Genomic DNA, 22,231 nt, shown 5'->3' with positions numbered 1-22,231 from the left:
CAACTTCACCAGTTTTGAAGTACTAGTTCCAAGGCATCTGATGTGACAATGTATTATTTATCAGATTAACTTATATTTTGGTATTCATTTGTCTGTGGCCAGAGCATGAAATTTTCTATTTCATAGTTGGGATTCCATTATATCAATTTTATACTTTTCCATGATTGTCATATGCAGCTGAAGTTATTAGGTTACTCCCATACCTCCTCAACTGAAATGATCATAATGTTTTTGGACTTGTCAGTATATACTGATGTAATGTATACAACAGATTAAATAATAAAAATGTATAAATTTTCATTCTAAATGAAAATATGGTTTTAAATATAAATTCTTTAACTGACATATTCACTTTATTAAAGTTTTTAAGAATTTTAACTCGAAATTTCAATTGCAGTGCCATATATCATAACTTCTTGTAATTCAGTTGTGTTTTAAACTATGTAATGAATTGCACTGATTTTGTAATAAGCAATTTAAAATTATTATTTTAGTGCTTATAAAAAAGGAGAATTGAAGCAAACATCATTATGGGAAGCTATGCGTCCATTGGTGCCTATATTATTGTTATTTTTAAGTACAACCATTTGGGCTGTTTATTCTCCTACAAACATTTTGTTGAATGATGCCAGGGTATTTTACTGGTTGGTTGGAACTGTATTCTCAAACATAGCTGTAAGTTTTCACATTTTTTCATACATTCTATTTACACATTTTAAATGTCTTAGTTTTAAATATTTTATATAAATTATTAAAAAAAATGTATATTTTTGTGCATATAAATGGGCTTATTTTCTTATCAGCACATGGGGATTTGTATTTGGCTGCATCTGTGTCATTTTCATAATTGTCATAATTTGAGCATCTTTACCTAAAGATGGATGTATGTTTGTGCAGTGAAGATCTGTAAAATAGACCGTTTGACCTAAAGCTACCAAACATGGTACATATATGTTTTGGAAGGTGGAAATGCGCACCTTGGAGCAATTTTGGAAAAAAAAAAAAAAAAAAAAAAAAATTAATTTCGCTTAAAGTTTAACTTTAAGCGAATTCTTGTTTTCCCCTGGTAATTTCCGAAAATATTACAGTACAAAAGTGATATTTGCTTCTCAAAATTCAAAAAATTATGATTTTAATAATACCAATTTTTTGCCGAATAAATATTTTTCGATATTTAATCAATTTTTACAAATATTTTAGTCATTTTTTCCGAACAGGAAGCGAAGCTATGCAAATTTTAAATGTATCACGAACGATAATTCAGAAACAAGAATTCTGGAAGAACGCCAGTGATTTGTAAAAGAAGCTATTAAAGTTGTATATATTTTTTCATTTTTGTTTTGGAATTCAAATTACTATCGATATGAATATATAAAATAATGAAGCGTGCAAAATAGGGAAGTTTTTACTCATAACACAAATCATTGCTGATTTGTGTTGCTTGTTTTAAGCAGATTTCAGGAAAGCAAGTGATGTATTTACTTAATTCTGTGAAGAATCTGTAAAATATATATATTGCTTATATTTCATACAAGAAAACTTATATTTAAAATATTATTGACATGATAAAATTGTGAGATATAACTGTTTTAGGTTAAAAATTAGGCTATATTGCTAAAATGCTAGAAATAACAGTGTATCCTTTTTTAAACAAATTTTAGGAAATGACAGAAAAGGAAAGTGCATAGTAAAATGAACAGAACAGCATAAAGCTGCTAAAGTAATAGGAATTGTATATCTATCAAATTTTGAATCTTAAAAGTATTTTGCTGAAGAATTATTAAGACTAATTTAATTAAACATTTTAACAATCATTAATATGGTGAACCGGTTGGTTGCCTAAGGCGGCTAGTATTTCATAAAACTATGAAAACGGTTTTAATTTCAGGGCAACAATATTTTGTTGGAAATTAGACAAAAAAATATTTAAAAAAATTGCTAAAATACATGAAAAGTTGCACGACTATTAAATTGATAGCATTCGAAAGACAGTTTTTTTTTTTTTTTTCAACTTTTGAAATGGTGTAAAATTAATTCTTGTGCTATTATATTTTCGAAAGTTATATATTAAAAACACCCAAATTCAGCTTAATTTTTAATTAGTTAAAATTCTATTTAAAATTTCAAAAACATTTCATATCTGGAGTTTGGTATCAATTTTTGTAATCGGCGTTGTAATTGTTAATTCATAATAGTTGGATTAAAAAAATATTTGATTTGCATTCATTACCTAAATGCAAAGAACTATATTTAGTTACTTATAGGTTTGAAATCTTTTGAGATAGTTCGTAAAACGTATTTCCATTGATCCCTAAAAGTAGCTTTTTTCATTACATATTTGGAACTAGTCTTAGAATTTTTAAGGCTGTATAAGTTTCTTTCCCATTGCTGCTGTATCTTAATTTGGGTATAAAGTTGAAGAAAATCTCTTTAAAACATTTAAAATGAATGGTTTAGATGCTTTTCGCAAAGAAATCGGTGTTATTTCTGTGAAATTCAACAAGCATGTTATGAGATGCTCGACTCCAATCTTAATTTTGAATTTATATCAAAAACTTAAAATCAAATACTTTTGCGAATTATATGCGAACATCTTTTTTCGATATTAAAATATTAGTGTCGGCAGTCAGAATTTCTGAACAATACATTGAATTTTAATTTCTTCTGAAATATAAACATATAGGCATAAGTAAAGTGATTGATGCCCTTCACTCAATTGATTTTTCCATCCATTTTTCCCAATAATTCATTTCCATTAATTAATTCCTTTTTCCATTTTTAATAATTTTTCAGATTTCATTAAATGTAGCACATTCTTGTTATGTTTGGATTATTTCATAGTATGGTTATCACCAGCATATTATTAAACTAATGTATCTCCTTTCCAGTGTTTTTGCATAATTTTTTTCTGCCCAGTATCAAAATATTATATTTTTCCAATATTATTAAGGAGTTATTTTGATATTTTTAAATGCTATCCTGTTACTTGTCATTTGCAATTTTAATTGTTGAAATTTCAATTTATGATCGTAAAGGCTGATCAAATGATCATGTTATTTAAGAAATATTATGAAATTTGGGCTGTAACATAAACTAAAAAAATAATTGTTTAAAAATTACTAATTCTTCAATTTTGTTGTGCAGTAGTGACGTTGTAATTTACTACTTAGTGGAAAATTTTGAAACTAAGTAAAGAATTTGTGAAATGCGTATGCTGTTTATTTTCTAATGTATTTATGTCTTGTATTTCAGTGTCGCTTGATTGTAAGTCAGATGAGTTCTACCCGATGTGAAGCTTTCAATTGGCTGTTTTATCCCATTGGACTTGCTCTGCTTTACATTTTTTCATACCCTCATCACAGTAGAACAGAGGTTCAGATAGCTTGGTCCTTGCTGATTTTGTCAGTTTTAGCTCATATTCACTATGGTGTTTGTGTGGTAAGAAAATTTGAGAAATTCCATTAAGTTTAATGTTGACAATTAACTCAATGATATGTTCGTGTTTTAGTTTAATCGCTACTTTATTCATTTTTGAAACATTTAATAGCTATTTAATTGCCTGCTTATTACAGTTTCTTGAAATATGTTAGCTATGGTAGTGTATTTATTATTTACTGAAATAAGAGTTCATTTCTGATAAATATTCTGCTCTGAACCAAATGTAAAAAAAAAAAAAAAAAAAAAATTATTTAAATGTAAGAAAATGCATATTATAGTATACAATAGCTTGTCTACTTATTGATATGTTAGGGCTTTAAAGTTTGAGAGGTTAAAGTGAAATAAAAATTGCATGTAGATTATTATTCTACATTGATTGGTGAGAAAATTGTAAATAGAATTTCCCCTGATTTTTTAAAGTACCAGCATAAACAAGATGGAAAGTGTATCTTCTTTATAGAGTCATGTCTGTATTGTAGAGACAATTAAAATGGAACTGAATTAATTTCATAAGTATGTATACAGATGTCTTGCATGCTAATAAAATATCTGTCTTGTGTACTAATTTTTTTTAGTACACAAGAGCTTATTAGTATTAGCTCTTTCATTAAATCATCTCTTGATAGGCAGTTGGGATATTTGTCATTCCCCAGCTGTATAATACTTTTCTCGAATTGGATATCGTTTAAAAATTTCAATCAATATTAGAAAATTATATTAATAATTAGAATTTATAAATAGCAGCAAAAGAATTTTGAGAATCTTTTTTGATGAATGAATCTATTTTTAATAATTAATTTATCTTCAAGTGTCTGAATAATCTAGTAAATTATTACAAAGATTTGAAAAAAAAAAAAAAAAAAAAAAAAAACTTTACTGAATTATATACAGTCATAAGACACTAAGTCTCTTTCTTATGTGCTTCTAAAATACATACATAGGTTATACTATTCTTAATTTAGGCTCTGTTTTCATTCAGATTTGTTTCCTTTATATAGTTAAATTCTTTGTTTTGAGTACATGACTGAAATTATGTTTTTACTTTTTATGATAACTATTACAAAAGATAAACCATTAAAAATTATTATTGTTTCTAAGAAAGCTTATTTTATTCTCTAATTAAATATTAAAATAGATAACTTATTTGAAAAGTAAATTTCTTATTGTATAAAATATTTTTCTTATGGACAACCATAAATTTTGTTTTTACTTTGTTTCCCCAGAATTTTATTGATTTGTGAAGTGTTGCGTGCAACAATCGAAAGTTTTAAAGTATTTCAGTCATTTTCTATTTATTTGTAAATAGTAATTTGTTTTGCCAATAGTAAAATTTAAATAGAAATTAGCTTTCTAATCTATGAGATCACAGATATACAAAGAATGATATCTTTCATTTTTTTTTAGTATTTCAAGTTTGAAAACACATTATAGCTATTTATTAGTAGCCAGATATCTGTGTAATTTTCCTTTTTTCATTTATTTTATAAATTTGAACTGAGGAACTTCAATATTGATATTATTAAAGAATTCGTTTCTTTTTGGTTACTTTTACAAAAATTTGGTTTGAATAAAAATGAATTCCAAATACTTCTCCTCTAGATTGCTTAAAGCAATAGAAAATATTTTAGAAAAATATCTGCAGTAAACTTTTATCGTTTGGATATTGTTTGTGCAATAATTTCACACTTATTCGAAAAATCTTATTTTTTAATGCTTGCAACTGATTTGAAATTATAATTGCATTAGTGACATAACTATTTATGTGCAAGGTACTGATAATTAAATGATTTTCTTCCAAATTCTTATAAGATGAAAATTGCTGAACAAAACGTTACTAAAGTACAACTAGAAAATATTATAAAGGGAGCTATGGGATTTTTATATTATGTAAAAAATTGAATAAATTATCTAATGATATTTCATTAAAAAAGTTCCAAGAGAAGATTTTGATTTATTAATGACATAATTATTAATTTTACTAATAATTCTCATAACCATGTTTAATAAGATGGAAGTGCAATACTGCATTCTCTGCAGTTGGCCTAAAACTTATTTTCTGGAATTTTATGAATATACATGTTATGGCATCCTTGCACTTAAATGACAAAATTCTGATGTTGTCATTAAAGGCAATACTTTTGTGATAATAACAGAGTCTAGAGTCACATAGGTTGTAGTCTTGTAGACGGTGAAGGATGTAACCATTTTGTGAACCTAGGCTATGCATAATATATGGCTTCTCTTTTAATAAGATGTTTATTTAGTTTCATTTTTAATACATTTTTTAACTTGACAAATTAATGATTTATTTTAAATTAATCCTATAGTAACTTTTTGAAAAAAAATGTTTTTACATGACTGTGTAACATTCATATTTCTTAAGCAGATATTTGATGTCTGTAAATACTTTAATAGCTAAGAAACGAAATTTAAAAAAAAAAGTAGGAACCTTGCCCATTATACTTGACAAGGTAATATCCTTAAATTTTATAACCCAGATAATTTATATTTTCTTTTACAAATTTATTCACTTGGCAACTATGCAAATAACATATTTTTTAATCGATCAATCTGTTCCTCCGCCATCAGCCAAGCTGCCTCTGACAGTTGAAATCCACCGCTTCTGATGTCCATAAAATGAGAAATTGTGAACCAGTAATTTTTTTTTTTTTGTAAAATATTTCCCTACGAACTAATTCATACATAAATACCAATATGAGATGGTGCTTTTCCACTCTTAAATGTGTCGACTAATATTGTTTTTTTAGGGATCGCAACACTATTACTACTAAAAAGCGCTTTCGAATTATCGTACTCCGAAAAAGGAATGATACGAAGAATGATGAGCTTATTTCCGGAATTCTTTATTCGACTTTAACCTTGAATTCCATCCCGTTAGATGCATTTTCTATCCGCTTATTTATCCGCTTCTCATGTTTTATTTTAATTCAAAACTTATGTATGTATTACTTATGTAATACATACATTTATTATATACATGCTATTTCAGATGGCAGTTAAACTTGTTTCAGGAGCTTGCTAATAATATATTAAATTTTATTTATTTTTTCCACGAAGAAGTAGAAAACAGGGGATTAATTTTTCCCGTTCATACATTCTATAAAACTCGTCGGTCATATTGCTCGCTTTTCTATCAGTGCCTTTAAAAAATTAACTGAGAAGCAGGAGCTGAACTTAATCCAAATTTTGCTTCACTAAAAAATTAAAAAAAAATAATTGTGAAAAAATAATTTTGACTGCATCGTTATCAGACGAACTGTATTATGTAAACAGGGATAAACCTGTTTAACCCTTTAAAGGGCCATTTTTTTCTAGTCTTATTATGTTAAAATATTTTTAGGCTTGGACTTAGAATAAGAAAAGGGATTCGTTTAACTTATTAGATAAATTTAATTTGATTAATTAATTAATTTGGTTAATTAATAATTAAGTAACAAATCAAGACACGTCATTTTGTCTGAGATAAAGAACTGAAGCATCTAAGTTTCTGACTTACTAAAAAAATTTGTCAGAGCTTATGCCAACCTACATAATTTCATACAAAGATTAATAAATTTGGTGGGAAGCATACTTCCCACGGCCCTAGAAAGGGTGAAGTACTTTCTTTTGAAAGAGAGCCTTATAGCTTTAAAAAAAGAATTAACAAATTTTAAGTGCAGAATCTTGTTTATTAAGTCGTATTTCTTTGTTTAGGGAGCGTAATATAAATAAAAATTGTTCTGAAATATTTTCGTGTAAATTTGTATCCTTTTCTGGCAAGTTTGCCGGTTATCCGCGGCTACTGCACACTTTCTGATGTCGAATAATTTGGGTTCACTTTATTGTTAAATGTAAATATTTACATTCTCTTTTTGCCTCAGCATTATATTGGTGAAATCAACATTTTCTGGCGTTTCCATAAAAGCTTGGAACGCTTTTGAATCTGAGAATTGCCAGTATATCTTGCTACCGAAGATGTCACACTGTTGAATGTTAAGTGCCACAAATAATCCTAGTGTAGATTCACTTTCAAAAATGGCCCATTTATAAAAACGGCTGTAAAATCATGCTGGGAATTGAGTAAAGGTGAAATTGAATAAACAAAATTGTTTATTTGTCCAAATTCTGGATTTATGTGTGTTGATAGTACACATGATCCCCACCCGTTCACAATATTTTTGTTTTATGTGTTCATTTTTTTAATGAAGAGGTTTCCCTTTAGAGAAAGAGCAGATTAATATTGATTTTGTAAGGAACATAAAATAGCATTTAATGAATAATTTTTATGTCTGTCGCTTATATATTGCAGCTTCTTTCCTTTATGTTTAAGTACAGTGTTGTTATACACAGTGTTAAATACACTGTTGGCTTCAAATTTCATTTTCGTGAAACGAAAATCGGCGATTTGTTCGTAATCTTCGAAAGTCTTGATATTTTTTTAATGTTAGTCATCCTCTGCTACTATACCTATACTAAAATGAAACTTTATAATTTCACTTTCACTTTGAGTTTTTAAAAAATGAAAAATATATGATTGACATATAACATTTGAAACCTGTGTAGAAAATAGAAAGCTTTTTATGTAAAAAAAGCCCAAGATGGGCAGTGTAATTTGCTTAAGTTTGCAAAGCTGCTGTGTTTTGGTGTTAAACATTTGACAAACTATTACGAAGCTCGATAAATTCTTTAGTTTGTTATATCAAATTCTATCGTAAATAAATCTCACTGTTCCTTATTTTTCTTGTTGGTGATTTTTTGGAGGCGTTAATTATTGAAAATATTGAAAAATTAATTTTTAAATGTTTTGCTCTAAAAGAAAGGGGAATTTCAATTAAGGAGTCTTAAATTTTAAGACTTCTCGTCAGAATTATATGATGGTATTAAATTCATAATCATTATATGAATTGATTTTGGATTGTGTACTGAAAATATTTTCAGCAATATTGACTCATCAAGCTTTAATTAATTAAATAGTTTCAAAGAGTATTTTATGGTAATGATTTTTCTTTATTAGTTTAAATCTATCATTATTACTGAAAATGTTTAAATATGAAGGTTTCATATCTTTTCAGGTGCAACAAATGTGCAGGCATTTTAAAATACACTGCTTTTCTTTGAAAAAGGATGAAAAAGATTGATTGTAGTTCAGCTTTCGTTTTGATACTGATTTGTAAATGCAAATTAGTAAGTGGATGTTGCATGTGAATACTTTCTTGAATGTAACAGAAAGTAATGATTGTTTTCGTCTGACTTTTGTGGAATTTATTATCTGTGGATAATATATTCAAGCATTATAGAAGTGACTTCAATAGATATTGATAGTCATATACATATTTATTTTCACTGGTTTAAATTTTTTATAATGATTAAATGTTTCCATCTCATAAAATTCCTGTACTTTAGCATTTTTAGCGTTCTTATACTTTTATATATGTATGTATAAACTGAAGAAAGATAATTAGGTATGCTGATTACTGTTTCACAGAAGCTTTTTTGTTTATTGTTGAGTTTCTGTGTCATTGAATCATTCCTTCAAATGTAAATGTCATTTTGTATTCTTCTGGGATTTTGCGCATTTTGTGCTGATGAAATTCAGCATAATCTGTGAGGAATCTATGCAAAATCCTGCCATTCTGGTCCTCTAAATATATATTTAAAAAATAGATTGTTATTGTACTTACAAAAATATTTATGATTTTTTTTATTTAGTTATTTTATTTGTATGAAGAGGATTTATGTTTAATGAATTTGAAATATATTGGAAAGTTACTTTTTCTTGAGCCAGTATATAATGGACCTTCAATATTACTTGTAAATACCTAATCCTATGTTAATATTTTGATTAACCAATTTGAATCATCATTGCATTATTTGATTATGAAATTATATCTACTAAATGATTTAGTTTTAAATCACGTTGTTTTAATTTATAAGAGAAAAAAAAACATGAATAATAATAATTAGTTATATTTCTCTGTACCTGTTTTCATTCAAGTGTTTTTAAAAACTATTGTATATATTTTTCAATATTACCATGAAATTAATGGAATCTGTTAATCAGTTTTATATATAGATGTAAATTTTGCAAAAGATTATTTATAGTTTGCATGGATTTTTGCATAATTATTATTGAAGATTTATTTTAGTTAATTTATATTATGTTTTTAGGTTCTAATTGTCTTTACGATAAAGTTTCAATTTCATTTAGAAACTTGTATATAAATAAAGTTTTTACTAAATCTTATTACATGAACATGAATTAATTCCTTAATAGTTTTCAATTGATTTACAATTATGTATAAAGATTATGAATTTTGGGTTCTTATTTATATTAAAAGAAATGGAAATTTGTATGTTAGGAATTTGTCTTGAAAGAAAAGCAGTAATTTTATCATGTAAAAAGATTTTTTTTTTTCTGATAAGAGAAAAATATTCTCAAGAATAGAATTTCAGGCTCGTATTCATGTACGTCATACAATGTTTTTTGTTTAAAATAAATATAGTTACCGAAAAAAAAGTAGAAAAGTAAAATTTAAATTGTATCTTAGTAATCTAATATTTTGATTTCTTTTTAGCTGCAGAGTGCAGTAGTATTTTGATATATAATCATTAAACATAATTTTTTTACAATTAATTTTCTTTGTGTACATTTTTCTATTGAAATTTATGAACTAGTTTATAAAAATTTGCGTTATGCAGTAAATATATACTGAGGTTTAGTATTTAATCTGTTATTTTTGGTATTTATTTACTTTTTCAGTCTTGAGCTGTACTTTCAGTAAGTATAAAGCAAATAAGAATGATGGCAGATTCTTCATTTTTTTAAAAATGTTTTTTACATAATAGCCATATTCATTTATTTTAGGTTTTAAAGTTTAGTAAATATGAAAACATGGAAATAACCATTTTTTTTTTTTTTTTTTTTAATGTTGGCTTTCTTGTGTTATTTTCTGTTTTGATTGCCAGATTTACTGGAATCGAATTTTTTGTTTCTAATAAAAAATATTTTGCTTTGCTCATATATAATTTCATTAACAATCCTATTAATGAATATACAAAGGTGTGTCTAAAACTATCTCGTAATTCACAGTAGTTCTGAAATGGGAAACGCTAGAGATGTGGAATTTTGTTGGTAGAAGCACGGATCTTTTCATCCCTCTTAAATCTCTCTCTATATTTAATCTATTTACTTCCCTGCACTTCAACCATCTTTGTTTCCATAACATGAATGTACAAATGAACACTTTTAAGCGTTGATTAGTACGAAACCTTTCCATATATGCAGTGAACTCACTGTCATCTCAAAACTGTTCGTCATGCAGATGTATTTTCAGTATTTAAATAAATATAGCACCTGCTCCGAACTGTGTAGAGTATGGGGCACTACTGCCTATTTTATGTGAACATGTCTTAACATGGTCTTGATTGGTGTATGTCTATTTTAATGGACTGTTGTGTAGCATGTCTTATGTGAAGCATGGTCTTAATTTATTGCAATGCAACTTTATATTCATTGCAAACCTCTCTGGGCTGTTCATTATATGCACTGCAACTTTTCTATTTATAAATTATATTCTTTTTTAGTAATGATCGCTTCACGTTCGAGAATAATTCAAACACACTCTGTTTTCCTAAAAGAATATTACCGTCTTCGTCACTATTTATTAATTGTGAATAATTAAGCGCAAAGATCCTGAATGCTTCTATTCAAAATCTACCTATCGGAATTAGACAATTGCATGTTGGAATAGCAAATCGTGTTGATTATCCATGGTGGTTTACTGGCAACAGCTTAAAATAGAAATTAAATGAGGGGGCAAAGGAAAGTGCATGCCATTACTGAGCTTCAGTGGATTATATATTACTTTTTGATTGACCTTTGTAATTGTGTTTTCGAGTATTCATTTATTGTTTCATATATCTGTTTTGTGATTTTATAAATTAGCTTTATTAACAAGTTTCTTGAAAAATCGTTGACAAAAATTTGATTCATGGTTATTTGCAAATTAATTGTTGTGTTTTTCATGTACGAATTTAAATTGAAAAGAAATTATTTTACTAATTTCAAAGTCAGAATTGCGTTTATTTTATCTTCTGTGTACATCTATGAAAACTTTAATTGTAACTGAAATTTTCGAACTTCACCTGTGTATTGCAATTTGATTTATTATTTCACGTAGCTTAAAAGTAAGTGTATTCGATTTTTCTCTGTAAAAATGCACCTGTTTTTTCTATAATGTCTGTCATATTTTTGAAATTTATTTGTAATGAAAATATATTGCTGTTATAAACGAGTCTAGTGAATTATGCCATATAATAACCATGTCATATCAATAAACAGAAAAAGTTTAACAAATAAAATAAAACACAATTTTTATATAGAAAAACATTAACATGTTTTATGATGTTGATTTAGACTTACTGTCATCATTGAGACTCAAATCCTTCTTAGTGTGACATTTTTTTTTAAAACAGAAGGTGATAAACGGAGTGAGAAAAAAGAAAGAAAAGCTAAGCTGGTTAGTATGATTTAGAATAAAACTCATTTAGGAACGAAACAATTACTAGAAGAAATACTTTAAAAACAATTGGTTGAATGGAACTGTGAATACATCGCTAAAAGTTTCTCATAATCTGGCTCAAATCAGAATACTATAATAGTACAATTTACGGCGAGTAGGATAGAACCTCTAAGCAGACCACATCTCGTTTATAGACTGTAGTTTGGCCATTGTTGATTTAAACTGTATGTAAAAATTAAATTTTTACAACTGTTGACCTCAAAATTTAGTTGCACTCCTAATTTCAGAAAAGCAAAAGAAATAAAAGTATTCAATTAGTGAAGTAACTAATCTGGTAAAGGATTTGTTTAAATGTAGATGAAAGAAAAACATTGGTTGAAAATAAAAGTGCCACTATTTTGTAGTTGCAGGTTCATGAAAATTTTGTAATAAATGAGTTTTCTGTGATCAGCAAATTTTTATTTAGATAAAACTAAAAACTGTTCAAAGTAGAAAACATTCCTTCTTTTCAAAATTGAAAAGTATTATCTGAAATTATACATGTTTGTAGAAATTTTGTAATGAAAAAATTCTGTCTGTTAGACGGCAGTGACTTGGTGAAAAAATAAACTGGCGAATATAAAATGACAGATGTGATGTAGATATATATTTAAGCTTTTTTTCAAGTCTGATGCATTTTGAAATTTTAATGCCGGTGTTATGTATCGTGTTTGTGATAACTTTTGGTATATTAGCTTTATTAAACTTTGAATGAGAATGTAAAATATTATGATAATCATTATACATTCTTGTAACTTTTCTACATCTTTTTATTAACTTAGAACTGTTCTTTATATTTAAAACCTCTTCTTGTATCCTGGTCAAATTCATGTGGCAGAGCATGCAAGTGGTTACTTTCTATTTTAGCACTTACAATTTGAGGAACAGTAAGCATATTGTTTTTAAAATTATTTTGCTTTCTATTTCCAATTGATTATAAATACAATTTGCTTGCTATAACATTTATAATAAAACAAAAATAAGTGTTACACACTTTTTATAGTAAAATTTCAAATCTTTCTATGTACAGATTATTCATCATTATTGTGATACTTGTGTTTAGTTTAGAATCTGTATAGTGAAGAATTATCTTATTTTAGAGTAAACATATTAATTTCTGATCATTAAATTTTTGAAAACTTGTATAAATATCCTACGTGTTTAATTCGAAGTGTGTGAATTCTATTAATTATTCTCCTTTGGTCCGTTAAAGTTATTTTAAATGGTATTTGAAACTTCTGAAAAGGTAAAATATTTTTTACAAGTCCTGCAACTTAAATATTACTGTCATAATCTAATGGGGAATATTATTAAAAACATTTTGTAATACGAATGGAAGAGTTAATTTTTCACATTAATTTATTAGATATTTAACATTTCAAAAAAGTTTGCTAAGTTGTAAAACAGTCTATGGCAAGATTTTCTTTTTTTAATTTTAGTAACTGTGGAGAATTAAACAGCAAATAATTGACCAATCGTTAAATAAAGTTTTTATTTTTAGATTTCTTTTTTGAATTCATAACACCTAATAGAATGCTTTTAAAATTAATGCCGTATATTAGATGCATCTAATTAATTAATTGTTCTCATACTTTTCTTTGATATGGAATATTAATTTTAAATATGTTATGTTTCAATTTTCTTCTTTTTGTTACTTGGACGTACTGCATATCTATTTCTTAGCATGGGTTGTTTTGATAGCAAGCAATTTTATGTTGAGTTCTAGTAGAGATTAATTTTCAATATAAAACATTAAAATTACAATGAACTGAATTAAGTTGTTTGCAACTCTAATCTATATACTTTTCAAACCATTGAAAATACGCTTTACCATAAAAGTAGTTATATGGCTATGATTAATGTAGCTTTAATGAAGAAAAGCAGCTGGTATCTTGTGATTATTCATATCATATATCTGTGTATCTGTAGAAAAAAGATACGTTCTTGAATCAATCACATATACCTGATCTACGCACATAAAGCTATAAATTAATATTTTAATTCCTACTTAATTTTCTTCTATTATTTCTTTTGAGATAATTCCGTTTTCTCCATTAATATTCTATGATCGAGAATTGAAAAAATATATTTTTATTCATGAAATATCCATATTGGTTATAAAATTTGTTAACGTTTTCCAATTACAAGAAACTGTAATTATTAATTTGTGACTTGCTTAAAAAGTTTTCAGTAAATACAAAATAAACGTGGGCATTATATATTTTAAATTATATTTTCATGTATTGTTCTGGACATAAGTTTTATTATAGAATTTTTAATGAGTTACTCTTAGTAACAAAATAAGAAACAATTTTGTCTTGGGAGGGTAATTTTTTTTTGTGTGTGTTGGATTAGAAAAGTTGAGTTTTATTTAATCTTATACGAACTTTTTTAGAATCTTGTACTATACAATTAGTGAATTTTTTTGTGTAGGTGAAACTACTTACACCTTGTTTTAAATCACTTGATATTAATTTATTAAACACATATTTTTCTATTTTTGTTAATTAAACATATATAGAAAATTATTAAACAAATAGTTTTCTGTATTTGCTAATTAAAGCTTTGAAGACCAAGATTATGGAAATATGCATAAGCAGGAAATTAATGTCCTTTTGCCTTTATTTTTAATGACCCTTCAAAATGAATTATTCTAATAGCTATCTCATTTTGAACTATTAAATCTTGGGTTTAATGATAAAGTAGTCAGATAAGAAACCAAAGAACATGTAATACATTTTTATCTAACCATTATTTATCTTTTTTTAATCAGCATTATGACTTCTTTAAGATTGAAAAAGAGTACAATATGAATGATTGAATGAATTTTTAATGAATGTTTTATTTTGTTAGTTAAAAATTAATTATTGCACATTAGGATGATCTGCATTTAGTAATGTATAAATAAATGATATTGGTATAATAAATGGTTTTGTATGAACCTTATTGTAACAATGAGTAAAACTTTTGTTTTTGCAACATTTTGAGTGCATTTGTAGTATATTTTGCATTCGTTTATATTATATGTGCCATATGTGAAGGATCAATTTGTGTTACCTAAGTCAGATTTTCCCCCCTTTCTTTATTGTGTCTTATAAAGTTGAAAACTTTTCTGTTATTAAAAAAAAAGACCCTTATAGTAACATTTTCTTGTTTTGTGGGTTATTGCTTCTTCATTAATGTATTCTATTGTTTATATTTGTAGTGTAAGAGATTTACTTGTCAAATATGGATTTTTTTTTTTTTTAGTGATTATAAGTGTTACTGTAAGTATTTGAATATCTAATCTTTCATTATAATTTGCCTGTGCAAAAGGGATATTCCCCATGATTTTAAATATTGATTTGATTTTGCAGATTTCTGTGAGATATCAGTGTTCCTTTCAAATTAAAACCAATGTTTGGAAAGTGGCAAAAAAAAAAAAAAAAAAAAATCTTACTATTGCAATTAATAAATTTTTGTTATTCTTTTCAAATTACACTTATACTGTATTGACCATAACTTTTTTGTATATTTCATTTTACTAACAATATTATTTTCTCAAAGTGGAATTTATTCCAATTATTGTTAAATAAATTATAAATATATAGTGGAAGATAAATGGGAAAGCTGGAATGCTCAATGCTATGTTATGTAACATTTTTAAACGGTGCTTCTCCTCTCCCAAATAATTCTGTATTTGGAAGGAAATTGGACTCCAAATGATAACATGCATCATTTTGTCATTTTTGTAACATTTTATTAACATTTATTAAGAAATTGTCAGTGACAATGTGAGTTTATAAAATTAAGTTGATTTTTTTTCAGCTTTTTCCTTTCTTCCTATTTTATATTTTACAGAATACAAATATAATGAATCTCATACTTTGTTTAGTTGAAAATTCAGTTTTTCTCTTTAAAATAAAGTATACAAAAATGTAAAACCTGGCTTTGTATAATATTTCAGCTAATATTTTACTATGCTTTGAATAGTAAAATAATTTTAAATCATGTATTTAATAAAAAAAAAAAAATTGTAAGGATGTCTTCATTTTCTCTATAAATCAAAGCATTGCTATAATAATTGTATATGAAAGTGAAAAAAAAATCGTTGACATTCGTAAATCAATCAGTTAATTCAATTATTACTAAGCTATTTAAATTAAATTTGCAGATAGAAAAGTCCTTGCAAAATTAGAATTTTTACATGCCATCAAGAAAACATGAAAGTACATTTTCTGTACTCTGCAAAGATGAATTTCATAGCAGCTTAATCTGTCATTTTTCAAAATGCTATTTTCAGCATTCAACATATATTTTAAGCCATTTAATCATTTTCCATTTTACTAAGATTTAAAAAGAAAATTTTTAATTCTTTAAAATTTGAAGTAATTTCTATAAGAAGTTAAAATTCATGTACATACTTAAAAAACACTTTTAATTCAGATCACATCCATCACATTAAGATTGTAAAGTTAGTTAGTGGTCTTTTGTTCAAATTATTGGGTTGATGCAAAAGTCTCTGAAACTGCTTTTGGGATTTTCTTTTTTGACAAAACAATAAATATATTTCCTATTAAAAAATTGTTTTATCTAGTGCATCTTCTCTAACTATATTATAGTCATTGATTTTTTTTCTGTTTAAAACAAAGGGGAATAAAATTGCTATAATTCTGATCACTGTCATTCCATTCCATCTGAAGCCAGCTTCTATTGAGTTAGCTTTGCCCTATATGGTTGATGTGTAATATCATATTGTATGCCACAGTGTGCTTAATTAATCTATGAATTTTGCAAGTTGATTGCATTAACTAAGTACTTTGGTTGAATGCTACAAGGATTTATGAATGTCTCTTGAAGAGCAGAAACTTATTTATTATTATTTCAGAATGTGAAATCTGAAATATTTTATATTGTCGATGAGACATTAACTAATTTTCATTTTTAATTGCAACTGGTCATCATACCTAAATGAAAGGATTATCCATGCATAGTATGTGTCTTGAATGTTTTTGCTTCATTCTTGAAGTATTGATATTTTTGAATATTTTCATATATGATGAAGATGGTCACTTGTATTCATGTCATATTGTATACTGACAGGCATTCCCTAGATGGAATCAATTAAAATTACAGGCAATAACATAAAATTGGTCACTGAAATCCCAGAGGGGCTATTTGTATATTAGAGTAAACATTACAATTCTTGTAAAATTAAGAAATGATATAGATTTAAATGGCATATTCCAGATACTTCTGCACCAACCTAGTTTTTTCCACCCCTAACTTTTTACATATTGAAAATGCGAAAACTACCTTTTAATCTGTTGCTTTAATGTTTACTAGACTAATTGGTTTAAATTTTAAAAAGACTATGTTGTGGTCTGAATTTCTGTCAAGCAAGCTGAATTGCTAGTTTAAAATGCTGTTCTTGTCAAGTTCAAAATTGGTCTTTGAAAAATGAAATAGAAACCAATTTGGCATTTTTGTATCATCATGTAAGATTTTGTTATAAATCTACATTTCTTCCCATTAACAGTTATTCAATATTTTCTTTTTTTACTTAGTAAGGTTGCTTACTGAATGAATTATATTCCAAAGGTTTTTTTCTTTTTCTTAAAATCTTATTTATTTGATATCTTAAGCCATGTAAACAAATTCCTCTTTAGCAGGGATGTATTGTATATATATACATACATACATATATATATTTATTTCAGTGAGTGTCATTTTTCTGTTTATGAATTAGATATTTCTCAATTTTGGGAGAACCAATTTTTATTATTTTTGATATTGCATGTGAAATAAGTTTATTAAAATGAATTGGTGATGCAGTTATTTGCAATGTGCTATGTGACAGCTCAAGTGACAATATTTATTACTTATTAGTCATGTGATATTTTTTGATGTGAGCTAAATATTCTGAAAATTATCCTATTAGTACTATATTAGAAACTATCAAATATAATGTTGATAATTATGTTCTTTCTCTTCTGATCAGGTAATTTTTTTAAATTTCCATTTCACTGGTAATTTGCATATTCTATTTAATCATTACTTTTTATGGGATTTTTTGATAAAATTTTACAAAGTTTGACTTTGTGCCTTCTCTCTTATGAAACTTTTTGAAAAGGAAATAAACATTTCGTTCTATCTTGCCACAAAAATTTATGTATGAAAACATAATTTTCTTTTTTCGAATAGTCTAGTTAATTTTGTATTTTGTTTGTTCTAATTCCCTTGTTAAAAATTTGATTTTGTACTTGTAATCTGTTGTGTACAGACTTGTATATCATTAAATCTGTCAAAAAATGGTAAAATATTTATATTGTGTTTGTCCATAAGCGATATAAAAAAAAGAATATTTTATTTTCATATTTAACTGAGCTATTTGTTTAGGAATCTTCAGCCAAAATGTGTATTTTAATAGCTTCTAACCAAATAAAAAGTTCAACTATTTGGGCTATATATGTGTTTGGCCTTATTGTGTTGATTTTGAATTATTCATAACAGGACATTAACAGTATTATCTAAAATGTGCTATTCATATAATCTAAATAATTGTACACATTTTTATTTTACAGAATTGCAACCTCTTATGCAGTTCATAGCGATCTCGTCTTCTCTATTTTTTTTCATTGTTATGAAATCCTTTTGCAAAAATGTATCACCATTGGAATATAACAGTATTCCATAGAAACTATTTAAATAAAAATACAAATATTTATAGACTTCCGGAATAAGTTTTATGAACTCTCTAAATGTAAAAATTTACTTACCAAAATAATACATACTGATGACCATTGCTTATTTTTTCAAGCTGAGTTCCTAGCCATATACAAAGCTCTAATCTGGAAAATTATAATAGACCTAATGATACTGGGCATTTATTCACTGATAGCATCTCAGTTTCTAAAATTCTTCAAAAGTTTTATCCTAAGAATGATGTGATTGAGGAGGTCAAGAAGCATGTTGATGCGATGGTCTTGTTGCACTGGATTAAAGCCCACATTGGTATAGCTGGAAATGAAGCGGCCGATAAAGTAACTATTTTGTCACGACGAAAGCAGTAGTAGGTCAGGGGTGTTTGTGCTCCGGGGAAACCCCGGAATTCCGGGGATTTTGAACTTCGATCCCCGGAATTTCCGGGGATCGTCGTTCAAAAGGAAGTAGGAATAATAATGAATTATTTATTTTGATCTGGGTAATTTTGTTTGCTTTTAAAGCAGAAAATGCAAGGTCAGTGTGTGTGGTGAAAACTTTTCCTTTCTTTCTCCAAATGCAGTGATAATGCGTGAAAAGGGGGGAAAAACTTCTTTTTTGTTCTTTCCTTATTGCGAGTTATGACTCATTCCCCCGGTTCTCGGACATTCTCTTCTGGATTCTTTTCGGCAAGTAGGCGCGGCAGAAAAAAAAGGGGGAGACTTCGTTCGACCAGATGTGCGATAACGTGACTCTGGGTTCAAAGGTCTTATCTCTACTGGCGTGGCGCCAATAAGTAGAGAAGGGGGATTTTTCGCCGTATTAGCTATTTGTCATTGATCGCTTCGGAACTTTTTTTTCTTCGCTGTGTAAAATTTTCGTTTCATTTATTGATGCACGTGTAAATTTTTCGTTTCGCTTATTGAAATATTTTTTTTATTTATGTACGCAAGAGAATTTCATTTAGAAATTTCAGCATATGAAACAGAAATTACCCCTTAAAAATTCATATCTAATTAGTTTTACAGCATTAGATCCAGAGCTAAGAGGTAAAACCAGTACAATATTAGCTTTTGAAAAATTATCATCTTTTATGTCCCATATTTTTAGTGATAATGAAAAGTCAAAAGTAGAAGCTGAAATAAGGTTATACCAGAGTGATATTGATATCACCAAAGAAATGCTCTACACATCTGATGAAAGTGGAAATCAAGTCAAGTGTACAATTGATAAATATTTGTCTAAAGTTTTTAATTTAAAAGATGATTTCACAAATGATTATAAGTTTCCTACATTGGCTAAATTGGTCAAAGCCTGCCTTAGCTGCTTCCATGGCCCATTAGTGGAAAGTGCATTCAACTTAATGGATACACTTGTCACTGACTATAGAACCTCTCTTAAGATTGATTCCCTAGATGCAGTGCAGACTATTAAATATGATTTAATGGCTTCTAAAGAAACCTCATGTGAAAAATATGGCTCAAAAAATCCAATGACTGATCCAATTCACAAAGATCTCTTACTGAATATGAACAGAAGTTGGAAAACATATCAAGAGGACTTAAAAACATGTATTTCAGATGAGTCACCTATAAAAGTCTCTGAAAAACCTTCTACATTAGCAGAAAAGCAAACTGCTTCTACCTCTGCATGTGCAGTTCTCGAGGAAATTTCTTCAACTGTAAATGAGGAAAATAAAAGTCAACCTTCCTGCAATTATGAAGTTCACCACAAAAGAAAGACAAGCCCACAAACATCAGAAAATAAAAAAAAAGCAGCAGAAATTAGATAATTTTTTTTAAAAGAATTAATTCAGGTAATTTAAAATATTTGCATAAAATATAGTAGTTTATATGTTTGAAAATTTATGGTTATTAATTTTGCAAAAAAAGTAATTCATTGAACTTTTATAATTAGGTCATTCAATACTTCATAATTGTAATTTTTCATTTCTCCCCCCCCCCTTCTCGAAACTCCAAAATGCCGGTAGTAAGTCCGTAAAAGTTTCAGGGGATTTTTTGGGGTCCCACAAACACCCCTGGTAGGTATACATCCTAATATTTCGAATAGATCAAATAAAATGTCACTTAAAAGCATTTTACTAAAGGCATGGCAAAACGAAGAGAAAGGTCGATTTACTTCTTAGATTTTTCAAAAATTACTAGATGTATAACGAATAGATATCTTTCTCAAATAGCAACGAACCATGAATTGTGCCCTAAATACTTGAGAAGGTTCAATCTTCGTAACTACGTTTGCCCTTATAGAGATTTTGAAGATAATATTCAGCATTATATACTCGAAGTACCTTCTCACCAATCACCTAAGGAAGAGGATATCTGGTCAAACCAACCTTCTTTCTATCCTCTCTAATATTTAGAGCTTAAACTATTTTGGACTTAGTTTTTCACCATGAAAATATTTTTCAACTTCATTAAAAATGTTGTTTTATGTCTCTCTAAACATCTCTTCAATTTATTGCAAGCGAACTCTACAACCTGTCTGAGCCGCTCAAGCATTCACCCATTCTTTAGCGAACTCTACCTGTGAGTTACTGAGTAATTTTTTTCTTTCTTTTCAGATGCAAAATCTGCCTTGATCTGAGTCGCTTTGAATTTTTAACAACTGTGAATTTTACTATCTTCCTTCCTTATTTAATTTAAAAAAAAATTATTTCTTTTTATTTATTTCCTTTTAAGTTTAATTCATCCCCCCCCCCTCCTTCTCTCATTTTTCAGTTATTGTCTATTTTTCTCTACCCCTTCTGCACCCAACATATGTTGCTTAGTGTCTTTTTTATTTTGCATTTTTTTATTAGAAATGACGCACATTTTCTACACGGCTTAGAGTTGTAGATAAAGCCCCATAAAATTAAATAATTTCTGTTTTAACCATAGTACAGTTTCATTTTTTAAATATCCGCTTCTCGTATTTAAAATATTGGTCAGATGTACTAAATGCCATAAAATGTGCTAGTATCATAATGAGGACTAATTATTGTATTGGTTTGATGACATTTTTTGTTGCTTTTCCTATACTGTCAAACTCTGTTGTTATTATTGTAGTGGTGGTGCCAATTTTTTTTTTTTTTTTTTGCTTGATGTTTTGATAGTCAGTTCCTCTCGGCTCTTCCAAAGAAAGTGCAAAATAGTATTAAAAATATAAAAGTGAATTGTCTGAATTCACTTTCAGTTCATGAAGGTAGTGGATGCATGAAAATCATGATTTTTGTTGCTTTTACTGCTGTAATGTTACTTCTTGTTATTTTCTGGCCAGATTTGGTTCCGATAGACCGGTCGTAAGTCGAACCAACTTATGTGCTTTTTTATGTGTCATATTACATACATATATATACTGATCTCCTTGCCATTAATATGATATTGGTCACAATGGTTGTTGGTTGATGACAATCGTAATGTTACGTATCCATTACATTAAAATTAATATCAATATCTGTTGTTTATGGAGGAATATAAAGGAGTTAAGGATTAAACATCAACAAATAAATTTATTTCATGTATTTATAATAGAAACTGATAGATTTATTATAG

At 27.4% G+C, this 22,231-nt stretch overlaps 1 protein-coding gene across 1 annotated transcript in view; it reads left to right on the top strand.

Annotated features, from left to right (window-relative positions):
- Positions 1-9,466, top strand: part of LOC129958560 (ethanolaminephosphotransferase 1-like) — a 54,203-nt gene extending 44,737 nt beyond the window's left edge. The window contains exons 7-9 of the mRNA XM_056071105.1: positions 495-675; positions 3,253-3,438; positions 8,511-9,466. Coding sequence (XP_055927080.1) covers positions 495-675; positions 3,253-3,438; positions 8,511-8,576 — 433 coding nt within the window. The 3' untranslated portion in view covers positions 8,577-9,466. The remainder of the gene's footprint in view (positions 1-494; positions 676-3,252; positions 3,439-8,510) is intronic.
- The last annotated feature ends 12,765 nt before the right edge of the window (positions 9,467-22,231 follow it).

This window comes from Argiope bruennichi, chromosome X1, assembly GCF_947563725.1.
Source record: "Argiope bruennichi chromosome X1, qqArgBrue1.1, whole genome shotgun sequence".
Lineage (NCBI taxonomy): Eukaryota > Metazoa > Arthropoda > Arachnida > Araneae > Araneidae > Argiope > Argiope bruennichi.
Note: the sequence above shows the minus strand (reverse complement) of the source record. Positions and strands in the feature narration are given on the sequence as shown.